The sequence below is a fragment of the Coregonus lavaretus genome (assembly GCF_964263955.1).
Source record: "Coregonus lavaretus genome assembly, chromosome: 28".
Lineage (NCBI taxonomy): Eukaryota > Metazoa > Chordata > Actinopteri > Salmoniformes > Salmonidae > Coregonus > Coregonus lavaretus.
In genome coordinates, this window is record NC_140015.1 from 23,349,980 (window position 1) to 23,375,394 (window position 25,415).

The 25,415-nt window shown below is 43.0% G+C and overlaps 1 protein-coding gene across 1 annotated transcript; it reads right to left on the bottom strand.

Annotated features, from left to right (window-relative positions):
• LOC311104372 (forkhead box protein K2-like) lies at positions 1-24,836 on the bottom strand. The gene is made up of 9 exons (XM_084146188.1): positions 24,360-24,836; positions 16,964-17,152; positions 12,664-12,814; positions 7,854-8,000; positions 5,938-6,131; positions 3,295-3,491; positions 2,877-3,176; positions 2,436-2,633; positions 1-1,913 (listed from the first exon to the last, which is right to left on the bottom strand). Exons 1-9 carry the CDS (start codon positions 24,650-24,652, stop codon positions 1,696-1,698), a joined length of 1,887 nt encoding a protein of 628 aa, XP_084002314.1. The 5' UTR covers positions 24,653-24,836; the 3' UTR covers positions 1-1,695.
• Positions 24,837-25,415: the final 579 nt, after the last annotated feature.

Here is a 25,415-nt window from a genome sequence, read left to right on the forward strand (position 1 = left end):
AAAGGTTTTAAATTAATTTATATAAAATAAAAAAAAGCATTTATCCACTGAAGCAGAACAAATATCCATCACTTGTATTTTCTTTAGTTTGGAACATATACAATCTGAAGACAGACTCGTCAGGTTGCCGGAACATAATAAAATAATCAAGCAAAGGGTCTGTCCACACCATAAAGTCACTACAGCCAAGGATAACGAGGGAGAAAGAAAACAAAAAAGGAGGGAAAAAACAAACATTTTACCAAGTGCAGATCTGGTCTGGTTTTAAGCAGCTCTTTTCTTCTGTTCAATTTACAGTTAAAGCTAGAATCCTTAGTTGCTACATCCATTTTTTGACTTTTAAATGAATGATATATACCCATCGATTCTTGAATAATAACTTATAAATGCCTCATGAGCTTAGTTCAACTCTCGTACCCCATCAGAATCCAGAATATAAACTTGTTCTAGGCCAATGTTTGTAAACAATGTAAATGTAAAGCACAGTATAGCTTCAAAACATGGTTAAAACCATAATTTTGATATCATGGATGGTGAGTCCTTGCATCCATAGCTCCGTCTGAATTTGAGAGTGGTTCCATTTCTCCAGGCCCATCCCTCAGCTTCTTACCAAAAACAGAGGCAGGGTGCCCACTTTGTTATTGTTTCAACTAAGGACTCAAGCGTTAACGGCTCAGATACTTTTCTCTAGTCTGTTACATGCAAGCTCAATGAGGAGGCATCTGATAAACTACACATGGAATTAATATGTTTATATCTTACTGGTTATCTGTGCAAGTGTAACAAAGCAAATTGATTTGGATATGACAGAACGTGGATTTGACAGGAAAAAAACACTCCATTGATAGAATTGCAAAAAGAAACTACACTTAGTTTCACTGAACAGAAAAGAAGTCCACATACAAACAGCGAGATTTCTGAAGTTCACGTGGATTGATTGAAATGTCATTGACCCCACTGCTGTATGTTTTCTTTATTTAAAATTAATGTTTTTTATTTACCTATATAAATGAAAATACATACAAAACAGATCCAATGGTCCACATATGAACAACCAAATACTGCTTATCTACTTACAGCAGCAATAAGGGTAGGTCAGTATATGAAAGGCTAGCTGCCAAAGGTCCAGGAATTGGCTCAGAGTGTTTTGATCCCTTTTGCTGAATGCACTCGTTGACATGTCACGTTTGCGTCAAATGCTTTTCATGCTGCTAGTTGGTCACTTCGTCCAGTCGTCTCATGGGTCCGTTGAGTGGTGCCCTTGGCCGTGGCCCCCAATCTGCACTGAGGTAGTTGAGACAGAGGTGCCGCGCGACCACCGGGCTAACATGGGCCTCATTCAGACCGCTCGCTGCAGGTGGTCAAAGTTCAGCTCATCATGTTGAAGGTTAATTGTTGTTAAGGCTTCCTGTGGTCTTGGGAGTAGTCGTCATCCTCCTCCTCCTCCGTGGCGATGTCTCACAGGGGTACCTTTAAATTACAGTTCTTCCTTGTCCTAGTTGTCCTTTTTTCAATCTCAACTCATTTTCTTTTCAGTCTTTTCTTTTTAAAGGGGTGGTCATATTTTCCAATCCTCTACAATGGTTAAACCCAACTGAAAATCTTCTCCTTTTGGCACCTTGGGAGTCAATGGAAGAACGGGGAAATAAAAGGAAGGAAAGGAAAAAAACAAGATGGTGGTGTTGTTGGAGAAGACTAGTTGTGGTGGCTGCCTTGGTCACCGGCTGCCAACGAGTCACTGTCTGCTGCGAGGGTTGCGGTGGGGGTGGTGCTGTCCCCTTCCTCTGTTTTGATGCGCTTAGCGTTGGGCTGATCGCTGGCCGCCTGGGCTCCGTTCTGTCGTTTGGTCGGGAGAGAAGCAGAAGCTGAAGCGTGAGTGGCCAGCAAGTGGAGAGGACTCGCAACAGCTGTGGCTGAACATATGGAGGAAGATGAGGAAAAAAAGAAATATTTCAGTGCCGGAATTGCTGGAATACTCTGCTAAGTAAGCTAATGGCTTAGAACATATGCAAATAAATTAAAAAATCGTACTTTTCCAAACATTGTAGGAAACTCCAGTCAGACATTGTTGATTAATGAAGGAAGATTAACAGAGGGATTCATATGGCCCTTAGAGATACACAAACACACTGCAGAGAGCAGCACTGACAAGTATGCTGCATGAATTCTAGCTAATTAAACAAACAGGGACTACTCAGAGCAGTGGTAGACTAGAGACGGGGTCAGAGCAGTGGTAGACTAGAGACGGGGTCAGAGCAGTGGCAGACTAGAGACGGGGTCAGAGCAGTGGCAGACTAGAGACGGGGTCAGAGCAGTGGCAGACAAGAGACGGGGTCAGAGCAGTGGTAGACTAGAGACGGGGTCAGAACAGTGGTAGACTAGAGACGGGGATAAAGTGCTTTGACAGGATCCATTCTAATGAGTCACTGTCTCACCTGCAGCGGCCTGCATTGGCATCAGGTGGGTGCCGTTCTGTGTGATGGTCTTTATGGGGAGCTGGTGAAGGCCCAGGGGCGGCTGCTGCTGCACTAAGGTTACCGTCTGTAAGGGCGTGGCCGACTGGGTATTCTGGATGATGCGACTGCCACCGCCTATAGAGGCATGGGTGATGGTTGGAACCGATTCTACTTTTACTAGAGACAAACATAGGAAAAAGGAAGGGTAATGTCAATGACCTCTAATAATACAACTAACACCAAACAGCCACTACAATAACTGATCAACATGACATACATTTCACATTTACTAAGACAACGTATATATAGGTGCATTGCTCAAGGGTAAAACCTATGTAAACCTGGCTAAAACCACTACTACCTTGAGTCAACACAATCTGTCCATCTACACACTACACCATCCTTCTTCCCTGCCCTCACCTTTGGCCTCTGAGTAGTCTCCGTTCTCCTGGGGCTCAGTCTTGAGGGTGACCATGGTGGACTGGGTGACCATGGCGGAGGTGGCCACTGTGTAGGTGTTGGCGGCACTGAGCCCGGCCACGCTGGTGACAGACATGGCAGGGATCTGGTGGACGACATGCACCGTCTGCATGACGGGCTGCTGGTTCTGGTTGGTGCTGGTAGTCACAGGTGTGGCAATGGCGTAGGTCACCGGCTTTATGGTCTGAGGTAACTGACGCTGAACCGTGATGAGCACCGGCTGGCTGTTGAGAGGGGAGCCTGGACAAACAATAGCTTTCTTTAACGGAGGATCCACACGTGACGACTGCACATTTGTACATAGGATTGGAGAAGACTCAAACAATGTGGTTATTGGACAAAAATGGGCATCTCTCACCTGGTGCACTCTGTGCAAAGCGGGCCTCCTGGATGACAGCTAGTTTGGGCTGGACTGCTGTGGCAGGGGGCGGGGCCGGAGCAGGCTCTGGTTCCATGGGGACAGGGGAACCCTCTCGGGATAGGCTGTCAGGGGTCTGCACCCCACTCGAGTGGGCCGAGAGGACTCCAGAGTGATTAGGGGAGACTGGGGCACTCCTGTGAGAGGGAAAAGCAGATTGGTTTTAAAAATGCTCAGAGCCCTGGATTTACATATGCATTGAAATTGATCATATTTCACGCCAGAGCACCGTGGTCGCTCAACCATGGTTACTCAACCTATTCACATTTTCCCAATGGGAATATACTGTATGAAAATGTATGCACTAACTAACTGTAAGTCGCTCTGGATAAGAGCGTCTGCTAAATGACTAAAATGTAAAAATGTAAATATTGTAGTGACCATATATGGCCACAAGGCGGTGGCACAAACATGCCAATCTAACAGTAAAGCAGGGGTCTCCAACCTTTTCTATCATGAGAGCTACTTTAAATTATGAAACATATCGCAATTTTCCCGAATTCAGTTCTCTATTTTATTTTTCCTGGTTTGGGATTTTTTTAACAGAATGCACATTTCCATGGAGGCAGCTAACTAAATACACTAATGAGCGCAAATGAATATAAACGAATTGCAAAGACAGGCAATCCAGCTCATAAGTTATCCATATATAGGTAGGAGCTACCGAATGTCATTTTTGGCGAGTTTGGACATTTACAAGCAAATGTGAACGAGAGACATTGTGCTAATGAACAAAGTTTAGATGCATGCTTGTCTGAAGGAAGAACAGTACTGGCTCTGGAGCAGCATGTGTACATGCTGTGTCTGTGTGGAGTCTGGAGTCGCTAGGGCAACGGGCCTGGGAAGGAGAAGACGGGGCGAGACCGGAGAGGAGAAAAGGAAATCAAGATAGCGGCATCTGTACAAATAACTCATCCAAAGGGCTTTGACTTCTCAAACACGGCAGAAAGCTAACACAATAGGATGCCCCGTCACCTTATTAATTCAGCCACTTACTTAGATAACTAGCAAGTTAAACGTAGGGGTCGCTTTAACGCAGAATTTGGAGTTTTTCACGCAGGATTAAAAGATAGAACACAATAATTATCTTGCTGTGTTTTGTAAACACAGGTGTAAAATGCTTCTTATTGTAATTTCTGCTCGGCATCAGATTTTGTGCTTCAGTTGCACTCCACTCGGATGAGAATTCACAAACAGGCTTTCTATCAGCAGACAGCACTCTGACTGATGTGGAGCTACTTTTCTCCAGTACTTTTCTCAGTGTAGCCAGACTACTTTTCTCCAGTACTTTTCTCAGTGTAGCCAGACTACTTTTCTCCAGTACTTTTCTCAGTGTAGCCAGACTACCTTTCTCCAGTACTTTTCTCAGTGTAGCCAGACTACTTTTCTCCAGTACTTTTCTCAGTGTAGCCAGACTACTTTTCTCCAGTACTTTTCTCAGTGTAGCCAGACTACTTTTCTCCAGTAAAATGCAAGATTAACTTTAAGCAAAACATTAGGAAATGTAGCTGACTACATTCTTTCTATGATAAACATAAAACATATGATGGCCATGCATAGTTTTTGCAAAAGATACCTTGCTTTTCCATTCTAAGCTCATTTGCTTGCCAAATAGCATTGCACTTCTGTTGTCATATGATGAAAATGAAGCTATTTTCTGCAGAATGTGTTGCACTAATGTATTTTCTGTGAAGGAAAACTATAGTACGTCCCTGATCACTCTATTGAAGCAAAAAAACAAGACTTTCAATATAAAACACGACCCCTGTCAATACACAGCTGGACTCAACTGCTCACGCGCTCTCCCGTTGTGCTATTTACAAACAAACATGACTGGCTCAAGTGTTTTTCTGTTTCTGAGCGTTGACGAGGATGGCGGCCTCACGACTAGCTCTTAGGAAACTTAGCGGTATTTTGTTTTTTATGTATAATTTTTTACATTATTACAAGCATTTCGCTACACCCGCAATAACATCTGCTAAACACGTGTATGTGACAAATAAATGTTGATTTGATTTGTTCTGGGAACTACGGTAAGCTTCATAATGTTAAATAATGTGACAGGTGAAATTAAGAACGCGATTTGCTTTATCTCCTAAAATATTGCACAAGCTGACTGCAGGTGTTTACTTAAAAAGTAACGACAAATATAAAAATGTATTGAAAAACTTCAAATAGTTTCAACGATATTGACGGTATTGAAAAACCATCCTGTAGCTATTTCCAAATATCCCGGTATACAGTATGCCACCCAAGCCTACTGTCTACCCAGAAGACAGTTATCATTATCTCTAACTGGCTACACAAAGTGAATGGAAGAGAACCACGTGCACCACACAGAAATCCAGGGGCAATATTGCTGGTACATAGTGTGTTAGATTTGGCCAATTGTGGTTAACTAGGAATGGGATAATGTCAATGTGGATTTGATTGGATAGGAGCTTGAGGTGTCTTTGGTGAGCTACTCATAGATTGGCTGTGAGCTACTGGTAGCTTGGGATCGACCCGATGGAGACCCCTGCAGTAAAGCATGCAGCGAGCTCATCGTGTGTCTGAAACCTGAGAGTGTAAGTAGGTCCATACCTGGAGGAGAGGGGTCCAAGGGGGGTCCTGAAGCAGGGCACACCCCGCGGCCTTCGTTTCCTGAAGGCCTGCTCCATGAGCTTGCCCTCTGAGGACGGGTCTATCCTCCAGAACGAGCCCTTTCCCGGTTCCTCCTGCGATCTGGCCACTTTAATAAAGTAGCGGTTCAGAGACAGATTGTGACGGATCGAGTTCTACAACAGAATACGCCGTCGTGTTAGTATGAACACACTGCAGCCAAGGCTGTTATTCACATCACAGTTCATCAATGGCACATGCTCAAAAACAACATGGAAACAGCTGGGAGAAGTCATGTACCGCCCTTCAGTTTGAAGCCAAAGTGAATATGTACTTGAACAAGGTTGCGTATTAGTCAAAGCACATCTTAATATACAGTGCCTTCAGAAAGTATTCATATTGTTGTGTTACAGCCTGAATTCAAAATCAATGAAATATATTCTCTCTCTCACCCATCTACACACAATACACCATAATGACGAAGTCAAAATCAGTTTTTAGAAATGTTTGCCAATTGATTGAAAATTAAACAACTAATTTAGATAAGTATTCACACCCCCCGAGTCAATACTTTGTAGAAGCACCTTTGGCAGCAATTACAGCTGTGAGTCTTTCTGGGTAAGTCTCTAAGAGCTTTGCACACCTGGATTGTGCAAAATGTAGATTTAGCTCTGGGACACCAGGTGTGTGCAGTTAATTATCAGGTAGAACTGAAAACCAGCAGGCTCTGGACCTCGAGCATAAGAGTTGAGTACCCCTGCTTTAGGATTTTACCTGTGTTTAGCTCCATTACGTTTCTTTTTTATCCTGAAAAACTCCCCAGTCCTTAACGATTACAAGCATAGCCATAACATGATGCAGCCACCACTATGCTTGAAAATATGGAGAATGGTACTCAGTAATGTGTTGTATTGGATTTGCCCCAAACATAACACTGTATTCATGACAAAAAGTTAATTGCTTTGCCAAGTAGTGCCTTGTTGCAAACAGGATGCATGTTTTGGTATATTTATATTCTGTACAGACTCTTCTTTTCACTCTGTCAATGAAGTTAGTATGGTGGAGTAACTACAATGATGTTGAGCCATCCTCAATTCTCTCCAATCACAGCCATTAAACTATGTACCTGTTTTAAAGTCCCCACTGGCCTTATGGTGAAATCCCTGAGCGGACGCCTGTATCTTTGTAATGACTGGGTGTATTGATACACCATCCAAAGTGTAATAACTTCACCATGCTCAAAAGGGATATTCAATGTCTGTTTTTTTCTTCATCTACCAATAGGTGCTCTTCTTGGCGAGGCATTGGAAACCCTCCCTGGTCTTTGTGGTTGAATCTGTGTTTGAAATTCACTGCTCGACTGAGGGACCTTACAGATAATTGTATATGTGGGGTACAGAGATGAGGCAGTCATGCAAAAATAATGTTAAACACTATTATTGCACACAGAGTGAGTCCATTCAACTTGTGACTTGTTAAGCACATTTTTACTCCTGAACTTATTTAGGCTTGCCATAACAAAGGGGTTGAATATTTATTGACTCAAGACATTTCAGCATTTCATTTTTAATGAATTTGTAAAAAAATTCTACAAACATAATTCCACTTTGACATTATGGGGTATTGTGTGTAGGCCAGTGACAAAAAATAATAATCACAATTTAATCCATTTTAAATTCACGCTGTAACAACTGTGGAAAGAATCAAGGTGTGTGAATACTTTCTGAAGGCACTGTAATGCTCCCTTGGCTATGACAACTATGCTCTGTGGTTTTTGAGATATTTCAAATATAACCATGTGATTGAATCCTAATGCTATTCAAGACAGTTTTGGATCTTTTTCCTAACATACAAATAATTTCAGTGAAAACGGTGCATTGAAAGACGCCATTTCTCACCTGCCAGCCTTTGTCTGCAGTCCTATAGTAGGGGTAGTTTTTGGTGATGTGAGTGTATATTCCGTTTAGTGTGAGCTGCTTGTCCTGTGCCATCGTAATGGCTTGGACTATCAGTTGTGCATATGAGTATGGAGGTTTGGAATCATCCTAAAGGGAAGAAGAAGAGGAAGGAAGAAACGGCATGTAATTTACTAGGTAGCACAGTTCCATTTTGTGAGCAATGGCGCTGGAGGGAATAGCAGCCGTTTTACGAGCTCCTGGCCAATTATGCTATTTTGGGTACGTTCTTGCGTTGATCTTAACTTTTTTTGTACATAATGTTTACCCCCTCATTTCCTATGACCAAAAAGAGCTTCTGGAAACCAGAACAGCTATCACCAACCTCGATTTGGATGAGGACTTCTACTTCAATGAGTCGGAGGCAAAGGCCATATTGACTATCCCAGACCAGGCCCAAATCGGCGACACTTGGAGAAGAAGGAGGCGGCGCTATTGGCGAACGTGTAATCACTGGAGAATAAACTGGACAAGCTCTGTTTGAGACTATCCCATCAACGTGATCTGAAGAACTGTAATATCCTATGTTTCTCTGAGTCGTGGCTGTATAAATATAAATCTAGCAGTTTTTTCTGGACAGAACGTCAGCGTTGGGGAAGCTCAGGGGAGGGGGTGTGTGTCTCTTCGAGGTTCTACTCGCCTGAGTTAGAATACCTTATGATAAGCTGTAGATCGTACTATTTACCAAGAGAGTTTTCATGATATTTTTTAGTAGATGTTCATTTACCACTATAAACCGATGCTGGCAATAAGACTGCACTCAGCGAGCTGTATTGGGCCATAAGCGAACAAGAAAATGCTCACCCAGAGGTGGTGCTCCTAGTGGCCGTGATTTTAACGCAGGAAAACTGAAATCTGTTTTACCTAATTTCTACCAGTATGTCACCTGGGCAACTAGAGGCAAAAAAAAAAAAACTATAGATCACCTTTACTCCACACACAGAGATGCATACAAATCTCTCCACCCATTTAGCAAATCTGACCATAACTCTATCCTCTTGATTCCTGCTTACAAGCAAAAACTAAAACAGAAAGTACCAGTGACGCACACACTCAATACAGAAGTGGTCCAATGAAGCGGATGCCAAGCTACAGGACTGTTTTTCTAGCACAGACTGGAATATGTTCCGGGATTCATCCGATGGCATCAGTCACTGGCTTCATTAATAAGTGCATTGATGATGATGTCCCCACAGTGACCGTACGTATATATCCCAACCAGAAGCCATGGATTACAGGCAACATCCGCACTGAGCTAAAGGCTAGAGCTGCTGCTTTCAGGGAGCGGGACACTAACCGGAACACTTATAAGAAATCTCACTACACCCTCCGACAAACCATCAAACAGGCAATGCATCAATACAGGACTAAGATCGAATCCTACTACACCGGCTCTGACGCACGTCGGATGTGGCAGGGCTTGCAAACTATCACAGATTACAAAGGGAAACCCAGCCACGAGCTGCCCACTGATATGAGCCTACCAGACGAACTAAATGCCTTCTATGCTCGCTTTGAGGCAAGAAACACTGAACCATGCGTGAGAGCACCAGCTGTTCCGAACGACTGTGTGATCACACTCTCCATAGCCGATGTGAGTAAGACCTTTAAACAGATAAACATTCACAAGGCCGCAGGGCCAGATGGATTACCAGGACGCGTCCTCAGAGCATGTGTTGACCAGCAGGAAAGGGTCTTTACTGACCCAGTCTGTTATACCTACATGTTTCAAGCAGACCACCATAGTCCCTGTAGCCATGAAATGCTTTGAAAGGCTGGTCATGGCTAAAACCACCATCATCCCAGACACTCTAGACCCACTCCAATTCGCATACCACCCCAACAGATCCACATGATCCAATCTCTATTGCACTCCACACTGCCCTTTCCCACTTGGACAAAAGGAACACCTACATGAGAATGTGTTCATTGACTACAGCTCAGCGTTCAACACCATAGTGCCCTCAAAGCTCATCACTAAGCTAAGGTCCCTGGGACTGAACACCTCCCTCTGCAACTGGATCTGGACTTCCCAATGGCCTGCCCCCAGGTGGTGAAGGTAGGCAACAACACATCCGCCATGCTGACCCTTCAACACTGGGGCCCCTCAGGAGTGTGTGCTTAGTCCCCTCCTGTACTAGTCCCCTCACCCACGACTGCGTGGTTGCGCACAACTCCAACACCATCATTAAGTTTGCCGACAAAATAACGGTGGTAGGCCTGATCACCGATGACAACAAGACAGCCTATAGGGAGGAGGTCAGAGACCTGGCAGTGTGGTGCCAGGACAACAACAACAACCTCTCCCTCAACGTCTAAGACATATGAGCTGATTAAGGACTACAGGAAACGGAGGGCCGAGCACGCCTCCATTCACGTCGACAGGGCTGTAGTGGAGCGGGTCGAGAGGTTCAAGTTCCTCTGTGTCCACATCACTAAGGATCTATCATAGTCCAAACACACCAACAGTCGAGAAGAGGGCACGACAACGCCTCTTCCCCCTCAGGAAGCTGAAAAGACTTGGCATGGGCCCTCAGATCCTCAAAACGTTCTACAGCTGCTCCATCGAGAGCATCTTGACTCGCTTGGTATGGCAAATGCTTGGCATCCGACCGCAAGGCGCTTCAGAGGGTAGTGCGTACGGCCCAGTACATCACTGGGGCCGAGCTCCCTGCCATCCAGGGCCTCTATACCAGGATGTGTCAGAGGAAGGCCCAAAACATTGTCAAAGACACCAGCCACCCAAGCTAGACTGTTCTCTCTGCTACCGCATGGCAAGTGGTACCAATGCACCAAGTCTGAAATCAACAGGACCCCGAACACCTTCTACCCCCAAGCCATAAGACATCTAAACAAGACTGCTAAATAGCTAATCAAATGGCTACCTGGACTACCTGCATTGACCCTTTTTTACACATACGCTGCTGCTAACATTTAACATTTTAGTCATTTAGCAGACGCTCTTATCCAAAGCGACTTAGTTAGTGAGTGCATACATTTTCATACTGCCCCCCGTGGGAAACGAACCCACAACCCTGGTGTTGCAAGTGCCATGCTCTACCAACTGATCTACACGGGGCTACTGTCCATCCTGTTGCCTAGTCATTTTACCCCTACCTATATGTACAGTACATAGCTACCTCAATAACCTCGTACCCCTGCACGTCGACTCGGTACGGGTACTCCCTATATATAGCCATGTTATTTTTACTCTTTTCTATTTGTTATTCACTGTGTATTTATTCTGTGACACTATTTCAATTTTGTATATTATTTTTTATCTCATCTTTAACTCTGCATTGTTGGAAAATAATGTGTAAGTAAGCATTTCAGTTAGTCTACACTTGTTGTCTATGAAGTATGTGACAAATTAAATTTGATAACAACAAATCATGGGTTTGTTTTGTCACATGCATCAGTTCAAATGACAAAACAGACAGACAGACTACCTTTCCTCTCCAATTAATTTAAGTGTGCACTTATTTAAAGGGAAATCTTCAGTTGCTACCTCCATTTAAATAAATGATATGTACCCATTGATTCTTGAAGAATATAACTTCCTAAATGCCTCATGAGCTCAGTTCAACTGTCGTATCCCATCCGAACCCAAATAAGCTTGTTTTACTCCAATGTTTGTAAACAAAGTAGTGCTGAGCGATTAACCGAAATGTCAGATATGTTTTGGTTTTTAAAACAACTAATTGACCAATAGAGATAAATCAGATCTAGCCCAAACTGTTATGATAGTAGACAGTTGTAGTTTCCAACAGGCCAATATTCTACATAGTTTAGCGCAGAAAACGTGGTAATTAACCAACATGACCATATTCCATTTTGCGCCTACTTGTCCGGTCTGTGTGGGGCGCACTGAGAGGGAGAGAAGCGACAGAAGATGCGCGATCGAGAGGGATAGAGAGCAGTAGCTTCGGGAGGCATCTCTACCTGAAAATACATTATCTAAGTGATTGATAGTTGGTATTCAGCAGTCATAAAAGTATGCCTTATTTACTTTGAATAACTACTAAAACAGTGATTTTGTCAGACAGCAGCTCTATAGAGATGAGATGATGACTTGGAATGAAATAATAAAGTCATCTAATAAAACAAAATGTAATATACACAACTTAAATATTTTAAAGTAAATTGTAATGTAAATAAATTATGGTTAATAAGTGATAAGCAGTAATGGGCAGTCACTACCATCCTGGGACTTTTGTTATTTGTTTTATTCTGTGTTTTTACAGCATTCAATCCACATAATGTATAGCGCATTTAATGACAAAAAATAAATAATAGAAACCGAAAAATGTGATTTTTTAAATTTTTATAATCGAACCAAAACCGAACCAACCCCAAAAAGCACTAATCGCTCAGCACTAAAACAAAGTAAATGTAAACAAACACTGTATACCCTCATAACATTTGGATATCATGGTTGGTCAATTCTTGCATCCATAGCTGTCTATGAATTTGAGAGTGGTTACATTTCTCCAGCCCCATCCCTCAGCTTTTTACCATAAACATGGGTGGGGATAACACAGTGGTTGTCCCAATGGCTATCATAAATTGAATACACCAATTTGTAAGGTCGCTCTGGATAAGAGCGTCTGCTAAATGATGTAAATGTAAATGTTAGGGTTTCAACTGCTGATTGCCACTAAATTGAAAAGGCCAGTTTCGCAGAAACAGATGAATAAGCCTAGTCTTAGACTAAAAGCATGTTCAACAGAGATTCTCTGTATGTGGTGCTCACCTTGGGGCTGTCCCCTCCTGAGGCCTCCTTGTCGTTCTCTGACTGGGAGTTGTCGTTTATGAGCTGTAGCTCTGCAGAGCTGACGATGCGACCCATCCTGTAGCCGGACAAGCCCGCTCCCCTGGGACTGGAGGGGCACGAGTTGGCAGCACTATTGGGAAGAAGAGGGCCAGACCGTTAGTCAGTCACCAAGTCTCTGTCAGCATGATGACCACCACAGTACATATCAAATGATCTGACCAAGAGTAATGCAATAGGCATTACATTAGACTAGCTCTACATGGCTGTCAGGGCATGGAAAACGGCAGGGAAATGACATAGGAATGGGTGAGTGGAAATAAAAATCAAACAGTACAAAATTGAAATCTTATTCTTGCCAAATGCAACACTTTTAGGCTATAAACAAAACTGCCTAATTGATCCACTGATGACCTCAGTTCCTTTTGAGAAATCAAGCCATGGTTTACAATTATCCAAGCTATTCTGAGGAAGAGGGGGCCCCAGTAAAATAAATATCTTGGCTCAGCTTATCTGTACCCTTTACTGCAGTAGCAGTAAATGCAAATAGCCTCACATTATCTAACCCATATTGAAAGGAGAGCAAAATCGTTTTATGAGGCATTAAGTTGAGAGTTAAAACAGCAGAAAACGCTTAATGATTTGTCATTAGCTGAAGCCAACATGAATAATCTGGAGATAAACACTGATGGGCTAGCATCAAATGAAAACATCAATATTATTTTTCCATTCTTCAATGTTCCATCATCGGTGCAATGTGCCGTAGCTGATTGGAAGATGTGCTAGTAGGAATTAATGGATGGATTAGCACTACTACAACTTTCATTTCACATACTATAGAGGCAGTTCATATTTGAACACAGCAGAAGCTATTAGGGATGTGACAAATGGGGGGAAAAGTTCTTAATGTTTAAACAGTAATTACCATCGGTTTTCCATTAAAACAATAGGAAAAATATATAAAATTCCACGTGAATTCACAATTCAGCTGCAAGCAACGGTTTGGGTCTCACAGTGCGTCCCTTTCAGATGGTTAAGCATTGCACCTGTACTACCATTACCGTACCTCAATTCCACCTCGCAAAATGTGCATTTCCTTCTCATTTAACTTCTCAAAGCATTGCCATACAGAACTTCACTGCTGTCGCCATTTTTCCAACTGTTAACGACGATGATGCTGTGGTGGAGAGTTGATGCCAAATTAATTAACTCAAACTTGCGCGTCAACTCCCCATTTCTGGAGTGTTAAGATTAGATTCCGCTAGGAATTTTGGAATGGAGGAGACTGATTACAGTGCTCTACGCCAACTTTTTTTATTTATTGAATTTTTTACAAGAAGCACGTATGTGCCTAAATTGAAAGATGTAGGCGCACACAAATACATTTGAGATATTAATGCTAGAATGCTTAAAATGTTCTAGGCGCACTGGTGCTCCCTAAATAAAAATGTCCAGGTCGCACAGACAAATATTTAAGCGCATACACAAGTAAAATAGTCGCACTGTAGAGCCCTGGATTAGTTACCGTACTTCCGAGAACACAAACACTCACATCTTTCATAGCGAGCTAGCGAGGGACGGAGAGAGAGGGGAGGGGCACAGTATAGGCAGGTCGGCCACCAGGCCTATCAGCAATCAAAAGCTGTATCTCGCAACGGAATGCTTCATCACGCAATTTCTTGGCTTGCAATGTCTCGCAACTTCAGTAACGCAGGGCCTATCATCAATGAATAGGCCAGGATATTAAGATGAGTGGGATGCACTTCGCTCTCACACAATATCTGCACAGGTTCGTGTCAGTGTTCACAGCGTGGTTGCCAGAGCACCAAAAAAGTGGAGAAGTTGAGCCTTAAAACACTATGTGGTTTACTTTCTGCATCCAAGTCATATCGAGTCTGCCTTCACACACCTTTCCACAGGCCTTTATAGCCTATCGTCTAGTTAGGCTAGAACACAGAAAATAATAGGTTTTGTGATAACTGCACTGTGAATGTAAAAAAAATATCTAACGTTAAGGATCCCAATTACATTGAAACATTCACACCACTAGAAGCCAGTGTTAAATTTAGTCAACAATAACTATAACGAAAAATACTAATCAACAACCTATTTTTCCTGTCTAAGACTATTATGATAACGAGATGCACTGGAAAAAAACAAACTATTACAATTTACTTTTCATTTTAGTCAACGAAAATGTGACGAGAGGAGAATTCCACGTGAGACTAATGGACATTTAATTTGATTTTTAGCTCCTTTTCAACTGTTTTGTCCAATCCTAAGCACGCATGCGTGCAGAATATTTCATGCAACCCTCTCATTACATATTTGAGCTGCACGGTCTGATTGAGCTGATCGGCCAGGCTCTCCCACACAGTTCCCAGGTGGTCACTTCAGTCACTATTCAATCTTTTAAACTGATGCAAAGCCAGGACACTGGGCTTAGGCGGTATCCAGATTTTCATGTCGTCATACCGTCCTTCTCTCATTCCAAGATTTACGGTATTACTGGCAAGGGGGCGCTACAAACACAAGAAAAGCCAATTGGGCCTCTTATCAGAATGCTAACAAAATTAGCGCAAACTAATTGCGAAATCACAGACGCTGTTAGCTAAATGCCATCGGGTAAAAACAAACTAATTACAAAGACAGGCAAATACAGCTCATAAAGTTACACAAGCATATCTAGCAGCTACCGAATATCTTTTTTGGTGAGTGTTGACATTTACAAGCGAAAGTGAACGAGAGAAATTGTGCAAATGAACAAAGTTGTAATGCATGCTTTTCTGAAGGAAGAGCAGCATGTGTACATGGACCAGATGGGAGAGAAATGGAGGAGAGAAAAAACACTAGTAGGAAGCACAGGGAAAAAATGGCAGCGTTCAGAACTCATCTAGAGCTCTTTGACTTCTAGCAGAAAGCCATTATAAGATATCTGATGGCAAACATTTAGAAGTGAATTGCATACAAGTGTAACTTCATCACTAGTGAAGGGGCTCCTGAGTGGCGCAGTGGTCTAAGGCATCGCAGTGCTAACTGTGCCACTAGAGATCTTGGTTCGAATCCAGGCTCTGTCGCAGCCGGCCGCGACCGGGAGACTCATGGGCGGCGCACAATTGGCCCAGCGTTGTCCAGGGTAGGGGAGGGAATGGCCGGCAGGGATGTAGCTCAGTTGATAGAGCATGGCGTTTGCAACGCCAGGGTTGTGGGTTCGATTCCCACGGGGGGCCAGTATAAAAAAAATATGTATTCACTAACTGTAAGTCGCTCTGGATAAGAGCGTCTGCTAAATGACTAAAATGTAAATGTAAAATGTAAATCACCTCATGTGCGCCGCACAACAGAGACTCGCCGATAAAGAATGCTATGGACTCACCAGCTCGCTTTCTCCAATTGTGCTATTTACAAACACGTGACTAGCTCAACTCTTCTGGGGAACTACGGTAAGCTTCATAATGTTAAATAATGTGACAGGTGAAATGAAGAACGCAATCTGCTATATCTCCTAACGTATCGCACAAGTTGACTGCAGGTATTAACTTAAAAAGTAGCTACAAATATTCAAATTTACTGAAACTTCAAAAAAATAGGTTTGACGGTATTGAAAAATCATCCCGTAGCTTCTTCCAAATACCCCATTATATGATATATACGGTATACCACCCAAGCCTACAGGACACTTGACTTGTAACTAACTTTTCCTATGGGAAAAAAGGAATGCTATTTGTTGAATATTAGGAGTACAGTAATACTCCTGGCATTGTTGGAAAGCTGAAATTATGCCCTTATCAATGAAGGTGCACATGATGGAAGTCAGAGGTAGCCTAAATATTCATTATTTAATCAAATAAATGCACTGACTATGTGACTAAAATGGCTGTGACTAAAACTAGACAAACTGCCCCGAGTTTTAGTTGACTAATAACTAAAACTAACAAAGGATGAAACGACAAAAAAAAAAATATGACAGACAAAGGTATTAAGACTAAAATAGCTGTCAAAATTAACACTGCTAGAAGCTATGTTTTTTCAGTCAACACGCACATAGCAGCCAAGTAAAGACTGCCAATGGCTACACACAGACTAGGCTTAACACGTACACACAATAAAGCTGTGTTGGACAGATGGTGTAGGTTAGGAGGTGACCTAAGCAACAAGCTGAGCCTGGTTCACAACATCCCCTAGAGTTCAGTAAACTAACCATAAGCCGCCAGGCCAGTATGATCATAGGTTATCTCAAGGTTAGCTGAGGCCCAGGCCTACTGTTCCTCTGTTACTGTACCTGATGGTGCCGGTGGGCGAGGGCAGGGGGCTCATGAGGTGGGCGATGTTGTCTGGAATGTTTATGGTGAGCGGGGAGATCTGGACTGGTTTTACTGGAGACTCGGGCGCCTCGCGCTTCTCCCTCTTCCCATTGGACAGGGCTGTGAATGTGATCTTGATGTTTGTGCTGGGAAACCTGAAAGTGCACCTGCAGAGAAAATAAACAAAAAAGTTTAAAATTCACCTACCACTCAATGTAATGCAACCTTCCAGTCCATGTAGCCTCTATGAGCATCCACACACTAAACGTTCATGTCTTTTGTCTGTAATGTCTTTACATGTGGACTCCTGCTTGTCAAACATCTCATTCCAAAATCATGGCCATTAATATGGACACTGGTCGGGCACTGATGTTGGCCAATTAGGCCTGGCTCGCAGTCGGCGTTCCAATTCATACCAAAGGTGTTCAAATGGGGTTGTGGTCAGGGCTCTGTGCGGGCCAGTCAAGTTCTTCCACACCGAATCTCGACAAACTATTTCTGTATGGACCTCGCTTTGTGCACAGGGGCATTGTTATGCTGAAACAGGAAAGGGCCTTCCCCAAAATGTTGCCACAAAGTTGGAAGCACAGAATCGTCTAGAAAGTCATTGTATGCTGTAGCATTAAGATTTCCCTTCACTGGAGCTAAGAGGCCTAGCCCGAACCATGAAAAACCAGTCCCAGACCACCAAACTTTACAGTTGGCAATATGCATTGGGGCAGGTAGTGTTCTCCTGGCATCCGCCAAACCCAGATTCTTCCGTCGGACTGCCAGATGGTGAAGTGTGATTCATTACTCCAGAGAACGCGTTTCCACTACTCCAGATTCCAATAACGGCGAGCTTTACACCACTCCAGCCGATGCTTGGCATTGCGCATGGTGATCTGAGGCTTGTGTGCAGCTGCTCGGCCATGGAAACCCATTTCATGAAGCTCCCGACAAACAGTTATTGCGCTGACATTGCTTTCAGAGGCAGTTTGGAACTCGGTAGTGAGTGTTACAACCAAAGACAGACGATTTTTACGCGCTCCGCATTTCAGCACTCGGCAGTCCCGTTCTCTGAGCTTGTGTGGCCTACCATTTCGCAGCCGAGCCGTTGTTACTCCGAGACTTTTCCACTTCACAATAACAGCACTTACAGTTGACCGGGGCAGCTCTAGCAGGGCTGAAATTTGACGAGCTGACTTGTTGTAAAGGTGGCATCCTATGACGGTGCCACATTGAAAGTCACTGAGCTCTTCAGTAAGGCCATTCTACTGCCAATGTGTCTACGGAGATTGCATGGCTGTGTGCTCGATTTTATACACCTGTCAGCAACGGGTTTGGCTGAAATAGTCGAATCCACTAATTTGAAGGGGTGTCCACATACATTTGTATATATAGTGCATGTCGGACCCCAGTAATACTAGCGATCGCCATTGGCGTCAGCTAACGGGGATCCTAATCAATCAGATCAAGTCCTAACATACCTGCTTTAAACTATTTGTGAGAGTGGAGCAAAGGTACCTCTAGGGGGAACAGGGAGACTCTCGGGGCTCAGGCTAAATATAGGCTCTCACACACACACACACACACACACACACAGAGAGAACACACACTCTCACTGTGGGGTAAACAACAAGCAGTGTGCATGCCTAGAATGGGGATGTCCATATACAGTGGGGAGAACAAGTATTTGATACACTGCCGATTTTGCAGGTTTTCCTACTTACAAAGCATGTAGAGGTCTGTAATTTTTATCATAGGTACACTTCAACTGTGAGAGACGGAATCTAAAACAAAAATCCAGAAAATCACATTGTATGATTTTTAAGTAATTAATTTGCATTTTATTGCATGACATAAGTATTTGATACATCAGAAAAGCAGAACTTAATATTTGGTACAGTAACCTTTGTTTGCAATTACAGAGATCATACGTTTCCTGTAGGTCTTGACCAGGTTTGTACACACTGCAGCAGGGATTTTGGTCCACTCCTCCATACAGACCTTCTCCAGATCCTTCAGGTTTCGGGGCTGTCGCTGGGCAATACAGACTTTCAGCTCCCTCCAAAGATTTTCTATTGGGTTCAGGTCTGGAGACTGGCTAGGCCACTCCAGGACCTTGAGATGCTTCTTACGGAGCCACTCCTTAGTTTCCCTGGCTGTGTGTTTCGGGTCGTTGTCATGCTGGAAGACCCAGCCACGACCCATCTTCAATGCTCTTAATGAGGGAAGGAGGTTGTTGGCCAAGATCTCGCGATACATGGCCCCATCCATCCTCCCCTCAATACGGTGCAGTCTTCCGGTCCCCTTTGCAGAAAAGCATCCCCAAAGAATGATGTTTCCACCTCCATGCTTCACGGTTGGGATGGTGTTCTTGGGGTTGTACTCATCCTTCTTCTTCCTCCAAACCCGGCGAGTGGAGTTTAGACCAAAAAGCTCTATTTTTGTCTCATCAGACCACGTGACCTTCTCCCATTCCTCCTCTGGATCATCCAGATGGTCATTGGCAAACTTCAGACGGGCCTGGACATGCGCTGGCTTGAGCAGGGGGACCTTGCGTGCGCTGCAGGATTTTAATCCATGACGGCGTAGTGTGTTACTAATGGTTTTCTTTGAGACTGTGGTCCCAGCTCTCTTCAGGTCATTGACCAGGTCCTGCCGTGTAGTTCTGGGCTGATCCCTCACCTTCCTCATGATCATTGATGCCCCACGAGGTGAGATCTCCAGACCGAGGGTGATTGACCGTCATCTTGAACTTCTTCCATTTTCTAATAATTGCGCCAACAGTTGTTGCTTTCTCACCAAGCTGCTTGCCTATTGTCCTGTAGCCCATCCCAGCCTTGTGCAGGTCTACAATTTTATCCCTGATGTCCTTACACAGCTCTCTAGTCTTGGCCATTGTGGAGAGGTTGGAGTCTGTTTGATTGAGTGTGTGGACAGGTGTCTTTTATTCAGGTAACGAGTTCAAACAGGTGCAGTTAATACAGGTAATGAGTGGAGAACATGAGGGCTTCTTAAAGAAAAACTAACAGGTCTGTGAGAGCCGGAATTCTTACCGGTTGGTAGGTGATCAAATACTTATGTCATGCAATAAAATGCAAATTAATTACTTTAAAATCATACAATGTGATTTCCTGGATTTTTGTTTTAGATTCCGTCTCACACAGTTGAAGTGTACGTATGATAAAAAATGTCAGACCTCTACATGCTTTGTAAGTAGGAAAACCTGCAGAATCGGCAGCGTATCAAATACTTCTTCTCCTCACTGTATGCTGAGGTTCAATCAGGCTCCATCATCACACCCCAGAGAGAGACTGAGGCCCAGATTGTTATGCCAGCCCTGCTTCCCTTTGGTCCGGATGCCAGGCGCTGCTGCACTTGTTGCCAAGCCCCAACAGAGCTGGCAAAGAGCACATGCAGAGAGAACAGTGTCCCTGACACCCAAGTCTCAAATTAGCATTGCTACTCAGAGGGTGAAAAACGGCTGGGAGCCAGCCTGGTGAAGACAGACACTTAAATGATGCATATGCACTCCAACACCCTTTCAGGGCCAATGTAATACCCCTGTCAACAAAGAGCATTGGAAACCCCATTATTTGAAATAGGGGGGTGTTGATGACCTCATTATGCAGACCACACTTAGCTACTAGCTAGTGTCTAGGGGGAAAACATGTTTTTCCAAAACTAGATACCAAGCATGGTAGAGGCATGTCACAATATTCAACAGGCCTAATGATCCCTTTGGGTCATTCCAACTCAAAAAGCACAAGAAAGAGGATTGACACCCACCATCTCAGATTGTTCTGAAATCGTTTCTGTTGTTAGAAACAGATAAGATTAGCCTTCCTGCAACATTATTTTGTTTAAATATACATTTGATCTCTAAGAAATTAAGCTAATTGATTGCACCCAAATTGTCCATTTTAATTTATAGGATTCATTTAATATTTATTAAATATAGTACCTAAGATTCAATTTGGACCAAACTTTTTTCTAACAATGAGTTAGAACCCCCCCCCCACCACCACCAATCGTAGTATGGAGCTGAGGATCGGAGTATTGTTTCTTCATCCTATGTAATGTATTCTCAGTGAATTTGGTGATGTTCAGAGAAATTACTCATTGAAGTTGTTCGGTTTATGTCCCATCCTACATCCTGATATTACCAGATTCTGACCACTGATTGTGCTGTTCCTGCTATTGGGGGAAATCACCTAATAGCAGGAACAGCACCATCAACATTGTGCTCAGCAGCACAGTCGCATGGCAACCACCAGGGCGTCTTTGATACAGGAATGCTGAGCTCTGAGACGTCACATTCCTCGCAGAGTGCTGCGTGTGACTACAAAGGCAACACACATTGCTTTTACAACCTTGGGTTTGTGTGTGTGTGTGTGTGTGTGTGTTGGGGGCTCACTGATCCTCAGTCAGTCAGGCACAGATGCATACAAACAGCAAACAGAATTCCTTTTGGCACCCAACCCTCACACCCTACTACCTGGGGTACAGAGAATTCCATTAGACCACAAAACCCACCCCACTACCAGACAATTCATGTTATTATATAGTCTACTATCTGCTTCAATTACATCATACTTAAAATGTTTTCAACAACAAAAGAAGACTGGTTAAGCGGATAAGCTTGCATGGAAAGCCCAAGTCATTTTGCAAAGAGCGGAGTTTTCCCACAGCCTCACTGCATTTTAACATTGGCATGGAGCCTCAATTTCCCTCTTTTCTCAATGAGACCAAACATTTTGTAAAAGCAAATGCACAGTTGCTATGTTATGCCAGGAGGTAGAACACAATTAAGCTTAAAATGATACAAAAGTAACCATGCTCAGGGCAGCAGAGACAAGAAGTCTTCTCTATTCTATTCACTTTTTTGACCAAGATCATTATCCCGGCAGATTATCCTCAAAACACACAAAATCCCAATAAGACAAAACAATGAGCATCAAACTAATACATAATAATAATATGCCATTTAGCAGACACTTTTATCCAAAGCGACTTACAGTCATGCGTGCATACATTTTTTTGTGTATGGGTGGTCCCGGGGATCGAACCCACTACCTTGGCGTTACAAGCGCCGTGCTCTACCAGCTGAGCTACAGAGGACCACGTCTCCTTTCCACAGATTTAGTTAGGATGTAAACAGTCAAGAAGGCCGGACTATGCCAGGGAGTAATTATGTAGGCGTGGGAGAGCAACAACATGGAGGGCTGGGCAGCAGTGACTGCTTCATTTTGGCAACTTCCGTCATGCGGTTGGAATCCAGGGGACATAAAGAAGCCCAGGCCAGAGCTCTCCAAGCCAAGACTGTCTGTCCACTTCCCTGATCATTCTTTGCCTCAGGTTGGGTGGGCTACTATAGTCATCATACCCATAATGCACAATTCCAAAATAAGGATATCACAACAAGGTTTTCTTGAAGCAGTAGATGTGAGCGTATAAAACACACCCCTGATTAAAAGCTCTTTAGTTACGTCAACCTGATCGATAAGGGAATTTGAGCCCACTGTGCTTCTTAGTTAGGAATCAACATCTCTTCAGTCTAAAGTGCTGTGATACTGTGTATGAATGGGTAAGAAGACTGGATGGTCAGTTGGACATTTTTGGACTTATAAATTAATTATATGTACCCATTGATTCTTGAAGAATATAACTTATGTCTCATGTCTACCCCATCACAACCTAAAACATAAACATGTTTTACTCCAATGTTTGTCAAAGTAAATGCAAACAAACACTATATAGGGTGCGTTCGTAAATTCACTCTGGCTATCTACTCTGATTTCAGAGGACTCTCGTCTGAGTGTACCAGAGTGCAGAATAACTGATGAATTTATGAACAGTGTTAGATGTCAGTAATCGACAGCAAAAAATAGTTATTAAATTGTTGCCAGCAGCACAGTTACAGTCACCAACGCTCTAGATAATATGAATAGCCTAACCAGCTCTGCGATAAAAATGGTCAGAGTGAGGTGTACTCTCATTTGTGTCTGGAAGTAGCTAGCAAGCCAGCCAACTTTAGCCAGTTAGCTTGGGTGCTTGACTGATGTTGTGAGGTCAGAACGCTTGGAACAACCCTACTCCTCCGCCAGAGCGTCCAGTATGCGCTGACAACGCTCTGAATTTATGAACGCCCAGAGCGCACTCTGACACTCCAGAGTGAATATACGAACACACCCATTGCCTCAAAACATGGTTAAAACTATAATTTTGGATGGTCAGTCCTTGCATCCATAGCTCTATATATGCATTTGAGAGTGGTTACATTTCTCCAGCCCCATCCCTTAGCTTTTGACTGAAACAGGGTTGGGGAGGTCGCTTTGTTATTGTTTCTACTGCTGACTGCTGCTTTAAGAATGCAGCTTTGTGTTTGTATGTCACGGAGGCAACTGACCAATGAATGAGCCCCAGCAGCCTACTAAATTTTTATTGTGAATTATAATGCATCAAACATCAACATTCAAAAGTGGATTATGGCGCAATAGTGACTTTTCCTAATTAAATACAGGGTTGTATTCAGTTGTAATGGTTGAGTTGGACAACAAAATGTTGGATTGGAGTGAATTTTGGAAGTTTCTTGCAAGTTTCTTTACAATAAAATGGGGCAAATCTGACAAAACAAACTATGTAAACCGGGAATTTGGCATAGAAATAAAATCTCATTCTAGAGAATAGAGTAATGTGACACTGAAGGCAAGAGGAAAATAATGTTGGATTTTGAGAATACTATTTCCTATGTATAGTAACGTTAGCTTTGGCATTTGTGACCTGCCTTGATCATTTTGTGAATGGAACAAACTGAACCAAAACAAAAACTTATATGTTCCGAGTTGTGCAAAGCTGACCCATATCGTATCAGAAATGTTCAATTGAGTGATGGCCTAGTGATACACATCACACGTTTTAAAGATACAGGCCTACAAGTAACGTAGCCATCCACAAACCTAAATATAAACAAATCATCGATCATATCCATTTGATTAACAAAACACATGCACAGAACTAAATGACATTGTTTACCTGTATGACCATGTACACAGTTAGCCAACTAGCTAACTTAGTTAGTTACAATAATAACCCACTATGTGATAGCAAATCAACTGAAAGCTGGTCGAATCTCGCTACATTTGTCTGTCTTAATTCAGAAGATATTTTATAACAATGGAGGGCAGTTCATAACGTGTAGCTACTAGTATCTGACAAAAACTGTCTAGTTGACGTTAACTAGCTAGCTAAGATTAACCTACATTGCATTGGCAAACACCACCCCGTAGTGTTGCTGCAATAGCACGTGCTTTGTGGTAATTCAAAAACAAAAACAATATGATAGCTATCTAATTAGTTATTATAAACACAGAAACATGTTGAACTTACATTCGTGGTAGTTGCAGAGGAGGGGCACCCCGTCTGAGGAACACTCCGTCCACGAACACCCCATTTTTGCCGAGGCATCGCAAGTAGAAGTCTCCACCACCAGTGCTATCATCACTAACAGTGAATATTTCAAGATGTCTTCGAGAAATGAAACTGGAATGACCCATGCTCACATCCACGGAGCCCTGAGACGAGTTCCTCCCGATAGTCACCGAGCGCTTTTTCATCAAGTATTCGAATTCACGGCCCTCAAGCCGGGCAACCGGCCCAGACGACCCGCTTAACACCGCCATTTTACAGGATAAAGAGTATATTTGACCCAAAAAAACAATTTAAACACCGGTATGGAAACGCCTGTGTATGTATTTTAAATGCCGTCACAAATTGTAGAATCTAAAAAAGGGGCATCAAATTTAACACAAAAATTTAGGGGAACGTGCCAGACCAGGGACAGCGGCTCCAACCCTGCACCGCGACACAGAGAGAAAGGGTAGGAAAAGGATCCAACCAAACAACGCAACATGTGGATATGCTATGATTGACAATCCAATAACCCAATAAAAAATGAACATGCACTTGACGCTACAAGGAGAAGACCAATCAGACACAAGAATCATTGACTCAAGGTTGGTTGAACTGTAGTGTACACGCATTGTGTTGTCACTAGTTACCACAGCCACAAAGTCAAAATGGGCTATATCTTAAATGCATGAAAATAAAAAAGTGCTTTTTGGTCTTAATTTAAGGTTAGGCATACGGTTAACCGTGTGGCTAGGGTTAGGTATAAAATCACATTTAAAAAAGAGAAATTGTATAAATGGGCGGGGTTTATGACTTTGTGGCTGTGGTATGTAGTGACGACCCGTGTAATGTGTGGCTAGATGTAAAACCTGGCACTGATATTTTTACATTAACCTTCAAACATTGCCATTGCCAAGATCATAACGATTTCATGCTTTATGAGTGTTCTTTTTGCTACCATAGAATTGAGCAATGTGTGGATTATTCGTCAAACTGCATTCATGTTGATGATGACGTTGTGATTGTGCACTGCAT